Source organism: Malus domestica, chromosome 16 (genome assembly GCF_042453785.1).
Source record: "Malus domestica chromosome 16, GDT2T_hap1".
In the NCBI taxonomy this organism is placed as follows: domain Eukaryota; kingdom Viridiplantae; phylum Streptophyta; class Magnoliopsida; order Rosales; family Rosaceae; genus Malus; species Malus domestica.
Genome location: NC_091676.1, coordinates 6,678,257 through 6,696,148, shown reverse-complemented (window position 1 = coordinate 6,696,148; position 17,892 = coordinate 6,678,257). Strand labels below are relative to the sequence as shown.

At 36.3% G+C, this 17,892-nt stretch overlaps 1 protein-coding gene and 1 pseudogene across 4 annotated transcripts; both read right to left on the bottom strand.

The window, feature by feature from the left end:
- Positions 1 to 7,416: 7,416 nt before the first annotated feature.
- LOC103403317 (protein trichome birefringence-like 2) lies at positions 7,417 to 10,363 on the bottom strand (annotated as a pseudogene).
- A 1,127-nt stretch (positions 10,364 to 11,490) lies between these two features.
- On the bottom strand, positions 11,491 to 17,050 carry LOC103403039 (protein NSP-INTERACTING KINASE 3-like). 4 transcript variants are annotated; one of them, XM_008341848.4, is made up of 11 exons: positions 15,804 to 17,050; positions 15,260 to 15,392; positions 15,077 to 15,148; positions 14,814 to 14,957; positions 14,639 to 14,707; positions 14,469 to 14,528; positions 14,284 to 14,378; positions 14,051 to 14,194; positions 13,068 to 13,412; positions 12,334 to 12,725; positions 11,491 to 12,011 (listed from the first exon to the last, which is right to left on the bottom strand). In XM_008341848.4, exons 1-11 carry the CDS (start codon positions 15,925 to 15,927, stop codon positions 11,697 to 11,699), a joined length of 1,893 nt encoding a protein of 630 aa, XP_008340070.3. In that variant the 5' UTR covers positions 15,928 to 17,050; the 3' UTR covers positions 11,491 to 11,696. The 4 variants fall into 4 exon arrangements, with proteins under 4 accessions (XP_008340070.3, XP_008340071.3, XP_008340072.3 ...); XM_008341849.4 differs by having other exon boundaries at positions 13,068 to 13,409; positions 15,804 to 16,762; XM_008341850.4 differs by having other exon boundaries at positions 14,051 to 14,188; positions 15,804 to 16,762.
- Between the last annotated feature and the right edge of the window lie 842 nt (positions 17,051 to 17,892).

Below are 17,892 nucleotides of genomic sequence, written 5' to 3'. Positions count from 1 at the left end.
GGTGAACGTCGTTCGACCGTCTGAATACCAAACTTTGAAATGTACTTGCGAGTAATCGGTCATAAAACACCTCGCTTCATCGGAGAAGTTAACGAAATGACCTCTTTCAGCGAAAGAATCAAAGACTCTTTGTTGGCTGAGACTTGGATACGTAACCAACCAAAAAGTAGTGTTTTTTTTTAACAACACTAAAGATACTCCTAGACCGACTAGTTCTACATCTCCAGTGATTTTCCACCAAATTGAATGTGTTGCCAGTTTGCCAACCCAATGATGTTTAACCGAGCTAAATATGTGCTGACAAAGGGTTAAGGTAATTAGTATTTTTCTCATAGTTCGAAAAAGGTTTTGCATATAGCGTTTGAGTTGTTTGTTGTGTGTTGAGTTGAAGGGGCATTTCAGGTTGTAGAACCACTTCTATTTATAGGGGTGGATTTCATGATAACCAAGATTGTTGAGGTAGAGTCCTAATAGGACTATGCCTTCTCGGCACCCACCTAGAAATCATTGACATTATCTCTTCAATCCCCTATTTAACTGAAACTCAGTCTCTTTCTGATCTCGACTCATTCGACATGAGCTAGGATTTTGAACCTAGTCTCTTTATGCAATAAATTCATTTTTATCTGATCAGCCATAGGTTTTGATTCATGGAATAATTCAAATCTTATCAAAATCCGGCCTAATCCTTAGCAATTTTATTTCAACCAGGACTTGCCTATCTCATCTCATCTAGGACTTGCCTAAGCCATCAGCATATAGCTACTGGCGCGAGTAATTCTATATTGGGTCAAGGTCGAGATTTGCAGCCACTTTTTTTTTTGGCTGACTTCAATTTGGTTGAAAATGTGAATTTCAGGCCCAAACACAAAGAAATGATAATTTCAAAGTATATAATTTTTGGTAATCGAATTTAATAAATCTAACGAAAAACAATCAAGACATAATGATGTGTGGGGTTAATATTTTTCTAGATGTAATGTTATATGGGATGATTAACACCACTTTCTGTCTAAGAAGCAAGATAATTGGTCAAAACTGCAAACAGATTAAGGAAAGATCTTTGATGTTTCACAGGAAGAGAGAATTGTGATGCTGCAAACTGATTAATATTGTTTGAAGATAAATATCTACTAGGGCAACTTTAGTTACAACGAGCAGCTAAAAAACCAAAGCAAAAGCAAACAAAAAATAATACGATTAAAGGCTCAAAAGCCCGGATTGAGACTAAAAATTAAAGTGCAAACTTCTGAAGGAAATAGAGATGGTAGTTAACTTCATCCCCAGAACGGCAGGTGGGTTCTGGGTGCTTGGTTCCTATTGGGATACGCAGGCACGTAATCAACTGTTTGCTTTCTTGTAGTTTACATGTTTGATTTGATGGATTGATTGATCTCTTGGAAAAAAGTGGACGACAAAAAGTGTCCCCTTCCTTTGTAAATAGTTAAAATATCTTTCAGAGAATCCAATGGCTTGCTGTTCTTACCGTTGGATGGATCGTTTCTCGGGTTAAAGAAGGAAACTGGAAGGTTGATATCTCTAGCCGTAAAAGCAAAACCACCAGTTTATCATCAAGCAACCATCCTTTATTACCTATCTTGTTGAGAACATAATATAGCAGCCACAGTATCACTATAAAAATTGAAATGATCAACAAAGTTGGAGTACCTTGGAAGACCTAATAGCTTTGGAGGAGCTTAAGTTGATGCAGAATTAACCCACATGATCAACAAGGTTGGTCGTATATGTTCATTTTTTTTTTCGGGGTGGTCGTATATGTCCATGAATTGCTTTCTTTATATATAGATTATAGTCAATGAGGGAAGAGCCAACGTTTGGAAAACAGGTGCCAATAAATAAGCGAGAAAGTCGGAGAATCACAAACCTAAATGCATGGTGCAGCTTTCGGAAATTGCAATCTATCTTCAAGTCAAAACAGTACGTACGTGTCATTAATTCACAGATTCACAGAGAATTTTAACCCATGTTTTTTAAATATTTCAATAAGTCGCCTCTATTACGTGTGTGCCAATTTTCAAATACTAATTGACTTTAGGCTAAAAATAACATGACCAATAACCAAATCCCACGTTCAGAAAGGCAACATCTCAGGAAGCTGAAATAGGGGGACAGTTATCAAGGTCAATGATGCTAAATCCGACAAAATGTTGGTGCTTACCAGGTAAAATATGCTTGTTATTGCTTAAATTCGTAATCATGCATGTTTTTTTTTATGTTACAAACTATATTTTACACTAATATTTTAAAAGGAAAACTAATGAAAAAAACTTGAAAATTTTAAGTTTTAACAATAAAGATAAAATAAAGGGTAAAGTGAATAGTACCTAGTTTGACTTTTTAATGTAAAAATGTGATTTTTCGTTAAAGTGAATAGTACCGTGGACTTTTCGTTAAAGCTCCCAAGTCGAAATCTATATTTGCAGTCTCAAAATTTACAAATTTTGTCCTCAAATTTAGTTTTCTTAGCATTATTCTCAAATTAATTTTGCAAATTCTGGACACCACCATACAACTGAGCTGGAGAATGCAATCTTTCTCTAAGCTTTTTAGCTTTTGAGAAACTTTAAATGCTTCTTTTGTCAAAAAAATTGTAAATACTAATGAATTGTGGCGGTCAAACAGAGGAATTATTGGTTGTTGGTGGTTGAGGGAATGAGAGATTTTTCAGTATGCCTGAAAAACGGAGTGGTACATTACGTGTAATTATATAAATAGTAAGATACTTATGTTAAAAAATTAACAACTAAAAAAAATTAAACTTCCCGTGACTTATATAATAACATGCAATGTATTATCCGTATTACGGGCACAATGAAAATTTCTCGAACAGAAGGATTGACCTGCAGTTGACACCAATGACAAGGATCTTCATTCCTGATTAGCAATAGTTTTAAGTGTATTTGGGCATTTCTGGTAGATCACGTAGTTTTTAGTTAATTAGTTAATTAAACTGTGGTTCATTGCTGTCCTTGATTACCTTTTCTTTTCGGATCATTATATCCTCAAAAAAAGCTGCATAAATACAACTTCGGGTGCGAAAATTAGGAAAATGATCCAGGCCGGGTTCTTTTTATGAGGATATGGGGATCTTGTGATCATGATCATTCATCGTACATCTTGCAGTCAATTTTTGTTAGGTACTATTTATATTTAATTTTAAATTTTAAATTTCAAATAATTTCTGACTGCACGATGTACGATAAACGAATATAATCATGGGATCCCCCGGATCCCCAAGAAAAGTTATACCATAAATGAAGATGAAAAAGGTACAGTACATATAGTTTTTTGAGTACTGAATTGGTTTTTTACGTAATGTTATTGTTTGATGGCTAAATAGCCAAAATGGTTCATGAGATTTGCATAACGTATCACTTTGGTCCCTAACATTTCAAATCGGTAAAAGTGGTCCCTGAGATTGTCCACCATCCATCATTTTAGTCATTCCGTTAAAAACTCCGTTAAGTGTCCGGGAGCTCTTAGCCGGAAGTTTAGGCAATTTTCAAAGCTTCGTAACTCAATTATTTCTTAACCAAATTCGACCCATAATATATCAAAATGAAGATAGAAAAATGTAGAAAACGATTATACCTATTTGAAAGCTCAATGGCTGCTGGAGATAGCTGGAAAATAGCCTCAAAGTTGACTGGTCCGAGAGAAAACTGGAAAACTCGCCTGAAACTAGGTAAACTTTAAACATTCATAACTTCTTCAATACTTAACGAAATCAAGTGATTAAAAAACAAAAATCATACTTGTCGATGAGACGAAGAGAATGGTACCTTTTTAGATGGGTAAATCGTCATGGTTTGGCCGGAAAATGGCTCGAAAGTGGCTAACTCGAGACCAAGACAGCCACTTTCGAGCCATTTTCCGACCAAATCAAGGCGCGTTAGCCATAAAAAAAAAAGGGTACAATTCTCTTCATCTCATCGAGAAGTATGATTTTCGTTTTTGAATCACTTGATTTCGTTGAGTATTGAAGAAGTTATGAACATTTAAAGTTTACCCAGTTTCTGGCAAGTTTTCCAGTTTTCCCTCAGACCAGTGAACTTTGAGGCTATTTTCCGGCTATCTGCAGCAGACATTGGGCTTCCAAATAGGTATAATCTTATTCTACACTTTCCTATCTTCATCTTGATATATTATGGGTCGAATTTGGTTAAGAAACGATTGAGTTACGAAGCTTTAAAAATTGCCCAAACTTCCAGCCAAGAGCTCCGGAACACTTAACGGACTTTTTAACGAAATGACCAAAATGATGGATGGTAGACAATCTCAGAGACTACTTTTATCAATTTGAAATGTTAGGGACCAAAGTGATGAGTTATGCAAATCTCAATGACCATTTTGGCTATTTAGCCTTGTTTGATTAATTAACCAATACAAAAACTAACTGGCATTCTTTATGCACGTACTCTTGTTAATACACGTGAGTTCGTAGGATCATAAGATAAGTGGAGGTGGAGAGCATGATGCTAGAAAATAGCTGGAAAATGAAGTCAAGTGGAGCGGAGGGCATTTAGTCGTCACAGGAAATAAGGTTCCAGAGCCAGCATATAAAGGTAGTCTTTCTGTCTGGTCAAAAGAATGGAGGATTCTCTTAAATTATTTTGGGGTTAAAGTATTCTTTTTCTAAAGGCATTTGGGAGACAAAAATGAAAATGCGATCAACTTGGAACATGTCTGATGGTTGATCATGTTATCATAATCCTATAGATACAGATGGGGAACATGAATTCCCATTATCTTCCCCAGGATAAATTTAAATAACTTCACTTAGTTTTCGTATACATTCTCCTTTAAGATCTGTGCTGCATGATTGTATATAATATCATGGCTGAATTAAACACCACTAATTAATTTCCTTATCAAGTCAAAATTACAACTCGAAAACGACATTTAACACCCTAAACGGCTCTAAAAAATTGTAAGAAAAATTTGTCAGCATTTCCACTAAAAAATAAATCTCGTTAAACGTAGCCGTTGCCTACAATTAATGTAAATCGCTAGGAATGACAATTTTAACTGTTAAATTCAATAATCATTGATAACTTTTTGAATAAATTGGATTTGAGTATGAAAATTCAGGTATATTTTGGGTATAGGGAAAAACCGTAAATATTATTTGGTTATGGTCTTAGATATGGTTATAGAGGTTTTCAATCCGTATGTGTCCCCAAATCTAAACCGAATTCTTTATCTTGAGAATACAAAAATTGCATCGTGTGAATTGTATATGTGGGAAAGTTCAAAAGTTTTGTTATGAATCAAAATATATGAGAATTCAATGGTACTTATGAGAGATATCAAATATCAGCCAACATTATCAATGTTTAGCTTTAATTTTTATGTTTCACAAAATTCATTCATTAAATTATTTTATACATATATTATTTAATGAAGAAATTAATATTTACTAAATTATCATGCGTCAATTGAACATATATATTTTTGTATTGACGAAAATGGATATAATCGTTAACCGATAAGGAATTCGTTATCTGGTGAGTATGGTTATGGATAATATCCAATGGTTAATTTGCAGTTATGAATATAATTAATTTTCGTAGTAACACTGTTCTAAAAATCCCCACCTAGCGCCGCCTAGGCCCCCCGCCTAGGCGCTAGGCGCCAGCCCACCGCCCCGATTAATGCCTAGGCCCCAGCCACACCGCCTAGGTTGCAACTCACTTAGACAGAAAATACATAACTTTCATTTTGCATTTTATTTTTTTTCCAATAAATTGTAAGAGACTTGTTGCATACTTGAATGAACAAACATTATATCCTTATTTCACATGTTTTTATTATGTTCCAATACTTCATGATATATATGCATTCTATTTTGTAGTTTATGATGAAATTATATATATTTCAGCAGACACTTATTTACATGAAATATGATAGATTCACTTAAATCCGCCTAATCCGCCTAGGCGCTAGGCCCCAGCTCGCCGCCCGACTAGCGCCTAGTGACTTTTAAAACCTTATAGGAATGAATATAACATTTTCGCCTTCAAACCAAACGTACTGTTGCCATTCCTATAAATGGCTGATGGGCATATTCCATGTGTTAGTTGTTACTACATTTGTTTGCTATGGCTCATGAGATTTGGTGTGGAATGTAGTTTTGTTTGACTCAAACGGTGCTTCTTGCGAGCATGGATCAATCCATGACATGAATTCGAGCATTGCAAGTAAAATGCATATGTAATATTACTGTTGGACCGTATCATTTGAACATAAATTGTTAATACTACAGCGCCTATTCTGCTTAAATTGCACCCTAATACATGCATAATCTGAATCATGTAAAACTAACAATGTACAAAATCCGAGCTGAGACAATTATTTTTTATTATTTTGAAAAGAAACAATAAAACTTTGATAACTAGATCAATAAAGGCCACATGTTGACCGTAATGACTTGAATGAGACTTGAAACTAAACTCGCACGTCCTTGACGTCCAAATAAAAAAGAGTATATTAGTATCCGGTCCCTATTTTGTATTGTTCATTAATTAAGATCTTATCAGTTTTTAGATTTTGATCAAAATTTTAGCATTAATATATTAATGAATTACATGTAAGTTATATAGCTTTTACAATAAAAATTAGTAATTGATTTAGGGTTTTAATACTTACATTCTTATTAAACTCCTAATTAATTTTCAATTCAAACATTGTCAAAATATAAAAAACAAAATTATAATAAGTTTGCACTCATTAAATTAAATTTTTAATTTTTTAATCTTATATGTACCTATTCTTAAATATACCAATTTGTTATATAAAAATGTAACATTTTTTTATATAAAATTCATTCAATCTTTTCTCTAATCTATTTTTTTAACTTATATGGGAACATTCTATTTTGTTGATTTGAGAAAGTATCCATGTCAAGTTTAATAGAAGAAATTTAATAATGTTATTAAGCCTAATATCTTTCTTGTTTTTGTGTTTTTGAAGAATGTATCAATATTTTGGTACAATAATTTTTTGGTTAATTTTGATGAACGTACCCATGTGTGTATATATACACACACACAATATATTGCAAAGTTTCATCTTTAATATTTTTCATCCCATAAATTATGGGTTTTATTTAAAATCTCATTATATAAATAACTTAAAATTTTATTTTTAATTTAAAAATATAATAACCTACATAAAAATACATTATTATATTAATGTCAGAGACTTCGATTAAAAACTAAAAACCACAAAGATTTCAGTCAAATAACATTGGTAATTAAGGGTCACATCCAAAGTGTCCCAATAAAAAATTGCATCATCGTTCCTGTTATATGTTAATTCAGATGCTATGATCTCAAATTGTGCTTCTTGTTGCATGCATCAACTATGACATAAATTCAAATATTGCTAGTAAAATGGATGAAACAACAAACTGTATTGTGTATATCTATTGAACGTAGGATGTAAGTACCAAGCCTTCCCGACTTTGCGAAATTGCACCGTTATACATGCATCATCTGAATCAGCATGTAAAATGGTACTTGGGAAACTCTCGCGGTACACAAAATTAAGCCGAGATGATTAAAGATTAACAAACGAATGTATACAGGTTTGTTCAGTTTCCGCGTGACCCCCATCCGGATTTCAAAAGAGCGGCATATAGCAGTTCATTCCAAGCATCTGGAACTCCAGGCAAGCACCAATGGCTGCAATCCTGAGACCCCTCAGCTGTAATTCGTTCTTCTACTGTCTTGTATTTCATTCTGTAAATGGAAGGGTGTCCGTCTTTTCTATAATCGGTAAGCCTACTTATGTTTAGATATATCACCGGAGTTTTCATTTCTTCAATTACATGCTCTAGAGCTCTCATCTTTGAAGGGTAATTCCCTAAATAAGTTTCGTTAAAGATTGGCTCCGTTTCTTTGTGGCACTGTCCACCCGAATTCCATTGCCCTCCGCTGCAACCAAATCAAACAGTTTCATTGAAGTCTATACAACTATAAACATCCTAAAAGAACCAAAACTGGATTCCTCCAACACATCAAAGTTTGAGATCAATAGAGAGGTGAGTCAAAGTAACGGGAAAACATCGTCCTATACCTGAAATGGGTAACTGAATATCCTCTAAAGAAAACCTGTGTCCGGTCGACATCAATGTTCTCGTCAACCCATCGGGCCCAAGTGGTGAGAGCCCTCTTGTATGCTTCGAGAACCTGGAGTCTTGGATGCACATAGTTTCCTTCTTGGTAATAGTCCTCTCTGTAAGACCACCAAATGCAAAAATGAAATAATCTACAGTCAACTGACTTAATAGTTTGATTGGTAGCGCACTGCAATTACATTCTACTTCTGTCACAAGATTTTAATGGGGAAAGCATCAAAAGAATTTAACAAAGGAAATAACAGCACGCACCCACGAGAAGTCTTCTCATGTGTCCACCAACGTCCAGTGTTAAAAACCATGACATCTGCATCATCATACATTGAAGTTGTCTGGTCCATCAAATCCAATCTTAATGTCTCAAACGTACCATTTTGACCCGTGAATGATGATTCCCTAACAAGGAATGGAGAAGCAACAAAATCCACTGAACAATTATAATCCTGCAAGTGTGGGAATACCATGGATGATTAGAGATTTTCATTCCGAATACTGATTCTTCGCTTAAGAACATACGAAGATGTATGACACTTGCCTCAAATCTGAATGCATAAAAGCCCTTCTTTTTAAATTCCCTCTTCCCAGAAATCTCATGAACTCTTTTCTTGTTTCGAATGCTGTGGCGAAGAATACAAACTAGAGATTCCCACATGTTCCTATTCAGTGAATCCCCCACAAAAACCATCCGCTTTCCCCTCAACCTCACCAGAAAATCAGTGGCATTCAGACTGAGGATCACATGAGTAGTAAACAAAGCTATGAGAAGAAGATTTACATGGCAGGACATCAAAAACCGCTACATAAAAATGTTAGAGCACTTTTCTTTTTGAAGAGTCGATATCCTAAACTACTCTAAACTACGGGTAAGGGGACTTGGGTGCAAGGGTGGCGTGCACACTACCCTGACCAACGGGCTTAACTCACACATTCAATATTAGACAACTTCTTTAAACGTAGTTTAGAATCCAATCATGTTCAACCAATATTAACATGCATGGCCCATGAACAATTTTTTTATTACCAGAGATAACCTTTTCATTCAGAAATTAAATGAGCAATTGTGTAATTCATTAAATTAAAAAAAAAATTTAAGCTCAAAAACACAAAATTCATCAAGAAATTGAAGATGGATTTTACCTTGGAATGTCACATTCATTTGGCTGCCATTTCCATTTTATAAAAGCATTGTCTGGCCTTCCATTGAGGTGACAATTAAAATCCCTATCAATGTATGGGCAAGAACCTCCAGGATAATATGGCTTTGAATCATCTCTAACCCACCTACCATAAAAATATCACATTGCTGATACAAATCAGTCTGCATTTTCACCATCTGAGAATCATACTCGACAATTTTTGCAATCGAATTTTCTCGATGAGCCGCCTTCCAAGCCCTTTTCTTCATCACAAATTTCCCAACATTACCATCCACATTACTAGAATTCGTTGAAAAACTACCATCAACTGCCTTCTCTGCATGCACATCTTCTTTCCCAGAGAAGCTAAAATTCCCAATAACCCTCCCTTCCTTACCATGCAAGTTTCCATTTTCCAAAACTTCAAAGGAGTTTCCCAAATGGGCAATCCCCAAGCCATTTCCTCCCTCACTTGAATTCAAAAAGTTACCGTTTTCAGAAATTACTGACTCGTTTTCGCAGTTTTTTCTGCTTACCCATTTCCCCTTCAGCCCCGAAGCTCTCATCTTTAACCTCCTCTGTAAAATTTCCCAAATGAGCCTCCCCCAAAAGAGTACAATTCTGCTTCCCAGCAACCGTTGACTCATTTGCTTCATGGGTTTTGTCGACAAAATCCTGCATTTCTGAACTGCTTGAAAAGGAGAAAGGCCATGGAACAGAAGAAGAATTCAAACGGTCAAACCCTTGAATCGAAGTCTCCACTGCAGGACTCTTCAAGAAGTTGGTAAAAAACAGCCAACCCAGTACAATTACTGAAACTCCAATTCCCAAAACAAACCCAGAAGTTATCTTTCTTCTTGGTGAAAAAAAACTGCTTCTTCCAAACCATGGCTGAAAGACAATGCAGAGGATTTACAGCAAATACGAGTGAAATGTGAATTTCATTTGCATGATCAGGAGAGGAGATAACAATCAAGATGAAGCGTGGAATGGCAGCCCTTCATATATGAAATCATGGAAAAAAGAAATAAAAAATTAAATTAAAGAAAAAGTTATGGGAGCGGTGCGTGTGCCGCAGAGAAGCAGAGTGCTGGAACAAAAAAGGCTTCTTCTGCTCTTTGGCGTGGAGGGAGAGCGACAGTGAGACAAATGCAATTACAAAGATACCCGTCTACATCTAGTTTCATGCACATAAATACCCTTAATACTGTTTTAATTTACACCCTAACCCTGGGATGTATCGTATAAGTAGTCGACATATTAGTCATTTGGGAAAGGGTTTCGGCGTAAATAAACGCATCATTAATGGTTCGAAGCGGAGGGGCAGCTTTGTCAGAGGATTTTTGAAATTTTGAGTTTTCTTGTACTAACTGCCGAGACGACACAAATACGATTTGGTTTCGCGCCGACACGTACGAGGACACGTGGCCTTGTTCTGAGGCCCATAACATAACATGCGGACATTGATGGTTGCCGATCACTCTACCTATGCGTTGAGATTTTGATGCCTGGTGGTGTCTGATGGAGGCTGTGAGTCGGCGACTATGATGTCTTGCAGGTGGCAGGAGCACGCTACACGCGAAGTACAGCCACCAGCTTTGTCTGCACAGGTTGCTAAGCTCCAAGTTTCGAATCACTCCAAGTCTCCAACGTTAATCGTGTTCGTTTTTCAGATACAAGTACCTATTCATCGCAAAGAAATGAAATACGTACAAATTGAGGATAGTGTACTTTAACATATTTAATTTTTGTTTTGTTAGTTAACGAGAACGTCATGAAGTAATGGAGGCAATAAAATTGGAATTTGGTGAGCTAGATGAAATTGAGTCTTAAATGTAAAATGGAATTGTTAGACATATAAGATAGGACTTCTAACTCATGTGAGTTTATAACCTATCATGTTTATCTAACATTTTGACATAACGAAAATGAACTGGACTGATCACAACCTATTCCAACTAGCCTACCAACCCGGGGTTGCATCCTTTTCTACATCCCAATGGTTCGAAATTTTGTATTATCATGTAAAAAAGTTAAAAACCGCATTAAGAATATAAAGACACTGACACAGAAAGGTGCTCGGATCCCAAAAGAAGCAACAATTGAAATGTTGTTTCAACATCCCAGGCATTTGAGCCTACCATATGAATCTCAGATCTTAACAAAACTAGAACAAAAGCAACTACAAACAAATTTCTCAGACAAAAAGCTCGATCAACTGAATTGATTTTCCAACAAAGAAAAAGAAAAGGCAGCTTTTACATGGAATTTTCTCTCATTTTTACAGATGAATACATGCATTCAACAGCTATCAACAATCACATATTTCTGATATTTCAAACTTAAATTAACTTTATGAAGTGGGAGATATAGATGGAAAAAGAAATGAAAAATAGTTGTCATCTAGGACCAGAAAGCTCCATAGCTTCTAGCACAAGCGAAGATTCTTCTATAAAATCTGAATATCTTTGACGTGGGTCACACGGCCGGAACCTTGGTGTCTCGACCTTCTGCGACGCCTCCCATTTCTCGGCTAAGCCATCACCTTCCAACATCTTTAATACTTCCGACATTTTTGGTCGGTACAGAGGATTAAATTGAGTACATAACAAGGCAACCTGAACCATTTCTTCCAGCTCAACCCTGTCGAGTTTGCCCCTTAGATCCTTATCCACCATGAGATTTAGCTTTCCCTCCTGATGGAGTTTCTTCACCTGCATTTTTGTTACACAGCAACTCAGCGTTAATGCGATTGTGCAAGTAATATATTTATATTTCATGTAACAGATCGAGTTTCTTAACACTTCTAGCAACGCTCTAAGGATCACATGTACGTAACATCGCGACAGATACAGGAGGGAAAGCCAGCAGCCATGTGTTAATTGGTGGTTTGAAAGTTCCACACCACGCTGTTGGCGTAATCCAATTTAGGTATTTTCAACTTCTTTAACTTACATTGAGATAATTTTATTTGATACGTGCAATTAGTTACATGCTTACATGTGTGCATGCATGAGACAGGGAGAGAGAGCGTACCCAATCAAGCATTACACCCTTCTGGTTTGCAACTCGTCCAAAGTCCAAGGCCCTTTGACCTGTGATTAGCTCCAGGAGCAATATCCCAAACCCAAACACGTCAGTCTTATCTGATGACTGACCCGTTGACAAGTATTCTGGAGCGATATGGCCAACAGTGCCGCGCACAGCTGTGGACACATGAGATTCTCTGTGATCCAAAAGCTTTGCCAACCCAAAATCTCCAACAACTGCCTCGAAGTCTTCATCAAGCAAAATGTTGGCTGCTTTAACATCACGGTGAATAATTCTGGGGTCACACTGCTCATGCAAATAAACCAACCCCCTTGCTGTACCTAACGCTATTCTCTTTCGCCTTGCCCAGTCGAGTGCTGGTCGACCATGTATATGATCTGAGGAAAAAATACAGAATGTAAAAAAAGGAAGTTAGTGTCGTATTGAACATATAACAAGAACACTCTCAAATTGAACAGATAACAAGGAAGACAAATGGTTGCCGTCAGTGAAATGCAGGAAGAGTAATAAAGGGATTTAATTTAGTTGAATCATAATCACCGTATTTGTATAATAAAGTAATTTGATTTATATCATTTTGCAGTTTAGTTTTGGAAGGATCAATATTGGCATGCAAAGTGCATGGTACTGGGAGTTGGACTAGAGAAGAGATTATAGGAGGCTAGGTTCTGATTAGAGGGTGACAATAACAGCAAGCAGAATTAAAACAAAATGCTAACCTCTTAATCGAGAGGCTACACTTCCGTTAGGCATAAAAGGGTAAACAAGAAGTCTTTCGTTCTCAGTTGAGCAGAACCCACAAAGCCTCAGAAGATTTCGATGGACAGCCAAACTAATCATCTCAACTTCCGTCTGAAATTGGATTTCACCACCAGCAGTGTTGTAGTCCTTTAGCCTTTTAACTGCAACCAGAGTCCCATCATTCAAGCTTCCTTTGTATACAATCCCAAAACCGCCCCTACCTAGGATGTTCTTTGAGTTGAAATGGTCTGTTGCTGCCCGGAGCTCCTTAAATGTATACCTCCTCAAATGCCCCAAGCAAACTTCTGGGTCATATTGGTCTGCTGCACAACCCACCCAATAAAGAATACAGGGATTATCATAGGTCGGGAGAAAGAGTATCATTGGTTGCATGAAAACGTATCCAAGAAATGGTTTAAGTACAGTTTAAATCCTAAGGTTTCGCCAGAAAAGAAGGTTGAACGACTTAAATGGTTTCCAAAGATTTTACCTAATTCAACAAAGAGAGTGGTATAGTCACTACCCGTTGTTAGCTGTCCCCAACTTATTATTATCTCCTATTACCATCCTGTGCTAATAATCTTTATATGAATAAATTGACTCATGTGCTTTCTACATACAATACCTTTTTTGTTGTGTTTTGGATAGAAGAAATTAAATACATGGAATGAGCCTTTGGATTTGGATTTTTTTTAACTATTCATTTTTAATGAATAAAGTTAGCACATTTTACAAAAATATCAGAGCTGAAATCTGAAAGATTACTGATTGAAACATTCAAACACTCAGACTTGCACCATTACTAATTAATTTCGACATTGTTGCCCTTAAGGTAACTAATATCACGACGAATCGAAATCATACCTCCTAAGATACAAGCACCCCTATCAATCTGTTAAACTATCTGAGATACTAGCATTGAGATCTCAATAAGTAGGAAAATTATATATAAGAAACTTACCATTGACATCGAAGAATATCTGCTGGTTGTGTCTGTATCGCAGCCAAACGAGTAACCCAATAATTATTATGACACCAAAGACAGCACTGAAGCTTGCACCAAGGACAATAGTCATGTGGCGGCGTTTTGTTCCAGAGTCTGATTCTAAGAAAGCCAAATTCATGAATGCATACTGTCACCAGTGTCACAAGGAAGACTATAGGAAGGAACAGAAAAACAACGTGCATATATACCTTTTAGAGCATCAGGTGGGAAGGATAGTGGCTCTGGAAAGACAGCAGAACAGTTCGCAGCCTTTACACCGCAAATTAAAGGGTTTCCAACAATTCTGAAGCGAAAAGAAAAACAAAATAGGGCTGAGAAAGGAACCAAAGTATACAAGGAACTAAGCATTAGTGGACCAAATGATATAGCTCACTTGAAAGTTCGTGCGGATATCTTTGGCAAGGAACCGCTCAAATTGTTGAAAGAAAGGTCCCTACACAAATGTTCATTGAAATTATTAACAAACAAATCTCTACTTATAGGTTTTCCCATTTATACTTCAAGGGAAAGTAGAACACACAAAAGAAGGGGGAAAAGACATACACAAGAGTGAGACCAACTGTGGACAGAGACTCGGGGAAGGGTCCTGTAAGGCTGTTGTTGTTTAACCGCCTGTCTTGCTCGAAACAAGAGAAAAGGTGTAGGCATTAGCTAAATTTGAGTGGTTATCGAATCTCCAAATGTTTAAAAGAAGTAATAACATGATTTTGAAACTTACAAATAATTCAGGTTCTTTAGGTTGCCCAAAGAATCTGGTATGTCACCATTGAAATTATTGTTGGATAGATCAAGTGTCTGAAGCTTCACCAAATTTCCAATTGAAGTGGGAATCGGACCCGAAATCGCATTGTTTTGAAGCAAACTGCAATAGTAAGACAGCCACATTTGTTCAAATAAAAAAACTTTTGTTTCACAATATCAATTCATATCCAAATTTCACAAGAACAAATAAAAAACGTCATAAAGGAGGTGCAAACTTACACAGATTGCAAGTTACTGAGGTTTCCAATAGCCGGAGATAAGATACCGGACAAGCTCTGGCTAGGTAATCCCCTAACAACAAAATAAGAATATCTTGCTGAGAAAAGAATTCATCAAATAGGCAAATAGTAAAAATACTCTGAATTTTTTTTTTTCTAGCCATAATTATCCAGAAGAACATACAGAGCAGATACATAGCCATCAGGAGTACAAGTAACCATCCTCCAGCTGCAGGGATCTACAGAGTTACTATCCCAGTTCTCCAAAACATTATGCGGGTCAATCAGATCGCTTTTAATGGCCGCCAATGCTTCAACTGTGAATATTTCAGAAAAAAAGAAGATAAAAGGGTTATTTTCTGCAGGAATTTTCTTTTCCATTTTCTTGCTAAGAAAAAAAAAAAGCAAAGTCTAGGCTGCACCCAACTAAGACACTGCAATAATATGAGCATTAACTGAACAAATTAGTGTCACAAAAAAAAATGAACAAATTGAGGGAGAAAAAAAAAGAGTTATATTCCTCCAAAAAAAATTAGTTAAAAAAAATGAATAAAACTTCACTGTTCATCAAACATTCCTTCATCTGTCGTAATTTTTCAAAAAAAAAATTAAGATAAAAATCCAAACTTTATGTTGCAATTCTAATAAGCAGTTCATTCTCTTGTCTGAAAATTTGAAGATGTAGAAAATAAGAAAATAACAGTATCCCAAAGAGAAATTAAATTAACCTTCATAATTTACACCAGTAGGAGAAAGAGTTGCAGAAGATGCCTCAGCCAATGCCAAAACAAGTAAACCCAATTTGCACAACATGAAATTACTTCTTCCCATGTAGTCTTTTTCTATCTTCATTCAACTTTCTTTGTGCAACCAGAGCAAAGAAGCAGCTTTTATTCAAAAGCACCACAACCAGCAAAACCACTAGCCATTATCCAATTGCCTTATCCAGAATAAGTAGCAGTTTCAAAATCAGAATCCTAGAAAGCAAACCCAAATGCTCATTCCGGCTCTCACTTCCAGAAAAAGTTGGTGACTTTGTGGATGAAACTTGAAGGAAACAAAAACCCAATTGCTAAAATCACTTTCCCAGAAAGCACTTTGCTTGGAAACAGAGTATTCGAATCAAACTAAGCAGAATAGGCACCGTATCAGCTGAGACAAGCAACAAAAGGAAGATAATTTTCTCGAGAAACAAACAGATACCAAGCCTGGATATAAGGGATCCTAGAGATCTGAAAACAGTGGGTTTGATTTTCTACAAGTTTTGGGCGATCCCCACAAATTCCATGTGGGTTATGTTGTTGGTTTGTAGGCGAGCTCAGTCCGTCGTCTGTGATTCCTGCAGTACCACTACCACCACCATTATCTTGTTCTACAAGGAGTGGGGTGAGAGTGAAATTCCATTCAATCAGTGAAAAGGTGAGTGAAACTCACTCACTCATTCGTACCAGAAAAAACCAAACAAGCAAAAGGCCGATGCAAAAGGCCAAAGTCGGACACAGATACAGATGCCAACAGAACCCAGCAACTAAAGAAATAAAAATTGCGCCTTTTTAAAAAAGAAGGAAAAATTAAAAGGCACTGAAAAAGGGTTTTTGATTATTGGGGGAGGGAAACTTGGTGGGGCTGAATGATTGGGGTTGCATCACTGAAGTAATTTATGAAGATACATCGGCTCTTACATTATTAAAAATATTTGAAGCAAAACATAAATTTGGGGTCATAAAAATAGGAAAGGCATCTTCTCCGCATCTCTCTTCAAAATTCAGAAATCAAGTAATCCAAATCTTTAAAACTTTGATCAAATGATTAAATATTATTATAATTTTTAAATTTTTTTACTAATTTTTATGTTTTTAACCGTTAATCAAATTTTAAAAGACTTGATCGTGGAATTTAAAGGGAGAGATCTCTTACCATAGAAATAATGAAAAAAAAAAGTAAGGAGGGGTGATTGGACTGAAGGGATGTGTGGAATCGATCAGAGAGAAGAGAACAATGGGATGTCTATGCAAAAGGTGAAAGATTGCAGGTAAGTTTTTGGCAGGTCACGTGCTTGGATTGTCTTAGCCTTTCTTGGCATTCGGCCCTGCCCCAATTTTTTTAAATTAAAACGACATAAAAGTAATCACATTATTCTGTTAAAGTCTGCAGGGCATGGCCCCCATCTCCCACTAAAATAAGCCACCTCAAAATTTTAAGTTACCATGCACGTTGAATTGAGAGAGTTTGTGGAATGTTTTCAACGTAATTGTCGAAATATATTTAGCAAATATTACATTAAATGTTTATTGTACATAAAAAGATTTTGTACAAAACATTCAGATGATCTTAGAAAAATATTCACATGTTTATTTCTTTAACTCATATGGTGCTGGAAACACTTTGGTCCAAATATACATTCGCTACTCGTAGTTGAAATATATAGTTAATAATAAGAAAAGACTTGAACTGCGGTCCAATATGAATAATAATATACTAGTAAAATTGGATGAAGAAAGTTGATGAGCACACATGATGGTTTGGTTTTATAGAGCGTCGAGCAGATGCAGGTGACGTGGGGTGGGGCGTGTTTGAATACGCCGGTTGCGGTGGTGGGTGATTGCTTGCGGAACCGTGAGGCAAGGTTTGTATCCTCTCTTTATTCTTCATCGGGTCTCGTGAAAGAATCTCCACAAACAGCCTTGCCCCGCCCACGTGGACAGTTTAAGACTTCTGCTCGTGTTATTGTGCGAGTCCTTGTTTTATTTTATTTTTTCTTTTTAACATCACCATTTTTTGTGTTGAACTTTTGCTGGACTAAAAATTCACCTTTGA

Excerpts from the sequence above, each read along its gene's own strand:
- LOC103403039 (XM_008341848.4), bottom strand. The coding sequence starts at position 15,927 with ATGAAGATAGAAAAAGACTACATGGGAAGAAGTAATTTCATGTTGTGC. Across the intron at positions 13,413-14,050 it reads GATATTCTTCGATGTCAATG|CAGACCAATATGACCCAGAA; the intron begins GTAAGTTTCTTA and ends TGGGTTGTGCAG. Across the intron at positions 12,012-12,333 it reads AGGGTGTAATGCTTGATTGG|GTGAAGAAACTCCATCAGGA; the intron begins GTACGCTCTCTC and ends ACAAAAATGCAG.